This window comes from Anopheles stephensi, chromosome 3 (assembly GCF_013141755.1).
Source record: "Anopheles stephensi strain Indian chromosome 3, UCI_ANSTEP_V1.0, whole genome shotgun sequence".
Classification (NCBI taxonomy): Eukaryota; Metazoa; Arthropoda; class Insecta; order Diptera; family Culicidae; genus Anopheles; species Anopheles stephensi.
Window position 1 is genome coordinate 84,343,720 of NC_050203.1, and position 6,000 is coordinate 84,349,719.

Below are 6,000 nucleotides of genomic sequence, written 5' to 3' on the forward strand. Positions count from 1 at the left end.
TGTCTCCAACACATTGCACTTGTCCAAGAAGACGGGGAGAGAGAGAGAAAAGGAAGGGATACATGATAAATTGAACCATTCCTATCGCGCCTTAATGGAATGTTTGTGACCTCCACCATGATCCCCACCGTGTGACGTTAAGATCCCCGTGTCACATGCTCCCTGGACAGCATTAAGCCAACCAAATAATGGCCACCTTGCCGAAAGTGCATACCATTCCTACGGGTTGCCCGAGCCCCGACCCCCGAAAAGCTCGATTCACCGATGGGCCTTGAACAATTGAGCCCCCTTCAAAGAGCAGGTCGGCCAAGGCAGGAGACCGGGACAGGCGCACCGTCACAGGAAATCCAATTACGGGGCGTGCAGCGATTTTGGAACACGAAAATATATCACCAAAGAGAAAGCTTGCCCAAAAGAACGAACAAGCGGGATAAAGCAGCGAACTAAGGCACGGTCGTCCCGTCGACGACAATGAAAGTGGTTCCGAATAACCCCCGGCCCGATTGTTATGATGTTTCTTCCGGTGTCGTTGTTCGCTGTCGGGAAAGGAAGTTCTCGGGGCGAAAGCCTACCGAAGGTCTTTAAGGCCCAATGCTCTTGTGCCCCGTTTCTTTTTTTGCCTCCCATTCTTTGCCCCTTTTTGTTCACCTGAGTTGCATGTATGTTTGTGTTTTGTCTCTGCCTCCTGTCACAAACATGCTTGGAGACCCCAAGCGTATGGTCTCCCTAATACGATGTCCCATAATAACCATCGTTTTGGGGCGGAGTGCGAGAACGCGCGACGTATCAACTTCCGGCCGTGGCGCTAAAGCGCAATCCCTTTGGGGAGGGGTTTTTTCCCTCGTAGCCTGTTTTCTGTCGACCCTTGGCAGAGAGAGAGAGAGCGAGCGTGCGAGGGCAATTGCACCATGCGCCTGATTGCACTATGCACCTGCAGTGTTGCGAAGCTGTTGTTGTTGTTCGCATGTTCGCCAAAAAGGAAAGCGGAAAGAACTACACATAATATGTTCAGCGAAATTAGCCTTCCTTTCCCCGGTTTGGTCCACTTCCGCTCTCACTTCCTTCGGGCTCGTGTGTGTTCTTCACCGCCGAGGCACGAGGAAAAGGACAGGGGGGGAAATAAATTTCTGCAGTAAAATGTTGCAATAAATTTTGTCATCGTTTAATATATTCTAAAATTTATGAACCCCCAGCACCAACGGCCAAGAGTGAGAGTGAGAGGGGTGAGCCTTGGAATGGGGTAACACCGGATGCAAATAAAGCCCCCGGGCGACCCACCAAGGGACCCACTACTTGTGCGCTTCTCAAACTCGCCTCGAACGGCTAACACAACGCGGTGTAGCACGAGGCAGAACTACACACAAATACCAGTAACGCTAGTCACACAGGCACACACCGTTGTAAGGGGCTTTCCGGTGTGCTTTGGGGAGGAAAAACGCTCGACCATACGTTGCACACCATGCACGTATGCAACAGCTGTACCGTACCGAGAGGGGGGAAAGCTAGGCACGTGCACTGAGGGAATGCACTGCAGTGGTATAGTAGAAATCACTCTTTGTAGTGTTTTATTTCGTGTCGTTTTGTTTTTTGTTTTGCTTTTCTACTCCAATGGCCTTGCTCAAAACAAACAAAACGCCACATTCGGAGTGCAAAGGTGTGTAAAGTGAATTTGGAAAGCGTGTTCTTAATATTCATGCTAACTGATGAAAAGAAAGATCCATCTCATGACATGAATGGTTGACAAATGGCATCGTTGCTAGGTACGAGATCTGGCACTACGGGGATCTGTGGATCGAAACTTGTAGTGACCTGACCCTTTTATTTAAGAACTTTTCTACCAAAGAGTTGATTTAAATAGGTCTCATCGATGTCTCAGAGAAATAGAGAAAATAAACAAAAAGGAGGGTGGTGTCCGGTGGCCGTGGCGAGGCAATAACTGTCCCGGTTGGTCCTTCTTGACACACAGCTAAGAGCGAGGTTCAAATTCCATCCAGACCGAGCCACTCCGCATGCAGGGCTGACTTGACTTTTACTATCCTTCTTCTTTTTCTTCCTTGGCACTAAAAAAACCTCGAGAGGTCTCGGCCTGCCATTTCATTTCTGGCTTTCTGTGACTTAATTTTACCCGTAGTAAAGTAGTCATCCCTACGTACGGGGGGAGGCGGTCTAGATGGGATTTGAGCCCCGGCCGTGTCGTGTGAAGACCGGCGGCGCTGTCGCCTCGGCCACCGGGCCAAGTATTAGAGAAAATTCGACACGAAAACATTAGCAGACGTCCTCTATAACCCTTGCCGTCACTTTGGACTTTCGAATCCAGACAGAACTAGAATCCATTTCTATTCAAATCCAGACCCTCCCGAGGATGGATTGGCAAACGAAAACATCTCTAGGAATCATTGATCAGATATTCTTCTCTGACGATTATTCGAACTAGTACTTGAATTGCTTTTTGGTTCTTTGACACGACTCAGCTGCTACCAAACTCGCTGCACGGGTTGTCTATTCTGCTACAACATGACCTAGCAGGGCCATCTACTCTAGTACAAGTATTCCTTACATGAAGAGATTATCCTAGACCCCGTCATTGGCTGCTCTTAAATTGCGATTTTCTCTAAAGCATTGACGCATTTCCTTTAACTCTTTAAGACTCTAGACACAGAATAGTATGGTTTTAAACAACGCAATACGTACCACAAGCATCATAAGGGAGGCATAACACGCGCTCGAAAGTGCCAATATCTTCGTCACTTTCTTCCTTACCCGAATTCACCTTCCACGCTCCCCCTCCAATCCCCTTTTACCAACGCAAATAAGGCAAATATCATAATCGCAGCCCGCGTCACCTTTGACATCCCCGTTTTTCCAGCGTGTCCTTACCGCGTTTGCCAAGGAAAGGGCTGCGATTTGCGATCTCTGCTTGTTGCCGGTGCTGCCCAGTCTCGCCATTTGTCGCCATTCGGTTGCGCCTGCTGGCTAAAAATAGACTCCATAACAAACAAAAACCCGACACTCGTTTACACCGCAAAAAAGCGACCTGGAACTAGCTGGGAAGCGTCAACTAGCGCCTGAGACCGTAGACTTGAGGCGCTGGTCCTAGCTTCTTGCTGTCGCTGTGTGTATATACAAGGGATTGATGTACTCGAGTGCAAGGAGCGGGGCCCCAAAAGGGCTCCGGCTTCGAAGTGGAGCAAGTAGACAGCGAACGGTTCGTTGCCGTATAGATAGACACTTAACACCCAACTCACAACACATCCCTTTACTGCTACATAGTCTGCCCTATATTTATCTCAGATAGCCCCCAGCTAGAAACAGGGGGAGGGGAGGGGGGAGGACTTCCTACTTTGCGTGTGCAGTTGCGTTTCGATTGCGATTAGATGAGCGGTGGAAAGGGACGGCCCACGATAGGTGGCAACCGGGTGGTGGCGGTGTGTTGCAAAATCGATTGACTTGCTTCCCATGTTGCCTTCATTACAGGGTTCAGCGGATTCCAACTATTCTCAACCATCGTCCGATCTGTCGCTAGACGAGGAAAAGGAATCGCTTCGGCGAGAGAAGGAACGTCAGGCGCTGGGTCAGTTGGAAAAAGCGAGGGTAAGTAAATCAGCGGCCGGACCCGTCCCAGTCACCGGTGCCCGTCTCGCTAACGCGCTCGGCCGTTACCTCCTCTGCTCCACAGAGTAAACCTGTTGCATTTGCTGTGAGGACGAATGTTTCGTACGATGGCAGTTTGGATGACGACTCGCCGGTGCACGGCAGTGCCGTATCGTTCGAGGTGGGAGATTTTCTTCATATCAAGGTAAGTTGCGGCCGGTGCTTCTACCGGGTCGAACAGACTCGAGCCCTCATTGCGTACGCTTACATTCCGCAGGAGAAATACGACAATAATTGGTGGATTGGGCGACTGGTTAAAGAAGGCTGTGAAGTGGGATTCATTCCCAGTCCCGTTAAGCTAGAACACATACGAATGCAGGTAAGCGCGCGCACGGTCGTTGCTGACCCGGCTCCGAACACTGTTCACTGACGATCGCTTCGTTTCGCAGGCATCGGCGGCCCGCTCATCCAAGCTATATACAAGTAAGGGATCATCATCTAGCGGTAATTTAGGAGCATCTGGAGTACCAGGTGCGGAACCATCACGAGGTAGCACACCCCCAACACCTGGTATGACACAGATTTACTTTATCTCTTTCGTTTTGTATGTGGTTTCTTTCCGTTGATGTCGAATCTGTATTCCGATTTCGATGTGTGTGTTTCTTTTCTGTTTCCGTTTCTTACTGAGTTTTCTTTTGTTATCTTATACTTGCTAATGAGTTTTGTGTTTTTTCTTTAAATTAAGTTACTATTGGATTTTCTGTTGCATTTTGTGTTCGCTGTATCCGTGTATTACTCTATCTGGATGTGGAAAGTAGCTAGTGTCGTCGATAACTGTGGATATGTAGAGCAACCAACCAACGGCGAACAAATGCTCAATATCCTTGCTTTAGACCTAAAGTTCCTTAAGCGCTAAAACTATTAATATGTTTCCAAACAAAATAAAAAATAAAAAAGGAATATTCGGCATTTGTTCAAAGTGTCAAAGAGACCGAAACGTTCGCTCGAAATCTGCTCAAACCTATAGATGTGTATATGTAAATGTAATTATCGTGGCTTCTTGTATCGTTTGTTCTCTTCTCTCAGTTGTACCTTTCGTTCGTCATTTAAAATACTTTTGTAACCAAACAAACAAACAACCAAAAAACCAGCCGCTCTCCTTCTTACCACCTATACCGCGCACTGCACACCACTGCTCCCAGCTCCCAGCTATGGTGTGGCCTCACCACATCTGTGTCCCTGCTGCTGTATTATGTTTGCCTTCTCTCACCACCGTCTCGTTCTCTCTAACCGCTTCTTATCCTTCCCGGGTTGTGTGCAGTGTCACGATGTACATACCTGTTGTTCGGTTCCATTTTGTTTGTGTCGATGTGTTGCTGGTTTATGGTTAGGAAAACGGCGCGGCTCAGGCAGGTCCCTTTCGGCGGAAACAATTCACGCTGCTGTATGTGCCCTTTGTTTTTGGTTTCCGTTGTTCTTGTGCCACCTTGCAAAGACTGTGATGGGATTTTGCGTTCCGAGCTTCAGTTTCTTTTGAGTATTTTTCTGTTTTCCTTTCTTTCCTTTATGGTTTGACACCCGGACAATGATCTAAATTATTCCCCCATTTTCCTACCACTGTCTTACGGACCACTGCCTTACAACAACAAAGTACACGCACAAGACAGATAACGTTAACAGACCGAAGCCTTTTCGTTTTGTATTGCTACCGACCGAACCCATCCACAGAAGACAAAACGATCCTGCTCCCGATACCGAGTACCGTGCACGAACACAGGAACACATTAGTTGGTAGAACGTACGGCACTCATTACTGTGTATCCGCATCGGGTAGTTTGTACATTCGGTCGCATCAGATTTTGCCTATTAGCTTCCATCACAAACTTTTATTGGTGTTCAGAACAAACCACGAAAAAAATTGCTTTTCATTCCATCCTTCGTCCATTTCGTCCCTGTTGGAAGGCTTGAGCTCTGAACTTCAAGGCAGCAATAAAGCTACCCTGTAAATACTTTAACTAACCAAAATCGACAGCTACAATCCCCATGTCACCAGAAATGGTTCTTAGCGAACAAAATTACCCACTGGTGGTCGTTATCTAGCGTCCAGCCGTTGAGGGACCAACTGTTTTATGCGGTATGATTGTTCTGGTCATGCGACTGGTTGGTCTACATTCCTGTAAATATGACCCGAAATCTTTATCTTGAAACATTCCACCGCGCCAGTGGGAGAGCTACACACTACCACGGGGGTCCTTTCAATTCTTGGTGTGATATTACACTCCCGGCCTTTGGTGACCAAGTCACGTAGAGGTAGAGTTGATCAGGGCTGGAGTTAGGAGAATTTGGTTCTTTTCTTTGTTGGCTCTAGAGCCTCGAGAGGTCTTGGTGAGCGATCTTGGATCCTTGACT

General features: G+C 47.9%; 1 protein-coding gene across 21 annotated transcripts in view; it reads left to right on the top strand.

The window, feature by feature from the left end:
• Nucleotides 1-6,000, top strand: part of LOC118513809 (voltage-dependent L-type calcium channel subunit beta-2-like) — a 106,480-nt gene that overhangs the window by 88,391 nt on the left and 12,089 nt on the right. For 19 of the 21 annotated variants that reach the window (XR_004906511.1, XR_004906512.1, XR_004906513.1 and 16 more), the window contains 4 exons: nt 3,475-3,591; nt 3,677-3,796; nt 3,869-3,970; nt 4,041-4,161. Coding sequence is in view for 17 of the 21 variants with exons in the window: in XM_036060019.1 (XP_035915912.1) it covers nt 3,475-3,591; nt 3,677-3,796; nt 3,869-3,970; nt 4,041-4,161 (460 nt within the window). In the remaining 4 variants the exon portion in view is untranslated. The remainder of the gene's footprint in view (nt 1-3,474; nt 3,592-3,676; nt 3,797-3,868; nt 3,971-4,040; nt 4,162-6,000) is intronic. The other 2 variants (XM_036060034.1, XM_036060035.1) reach the window with 1 other exon arrangement.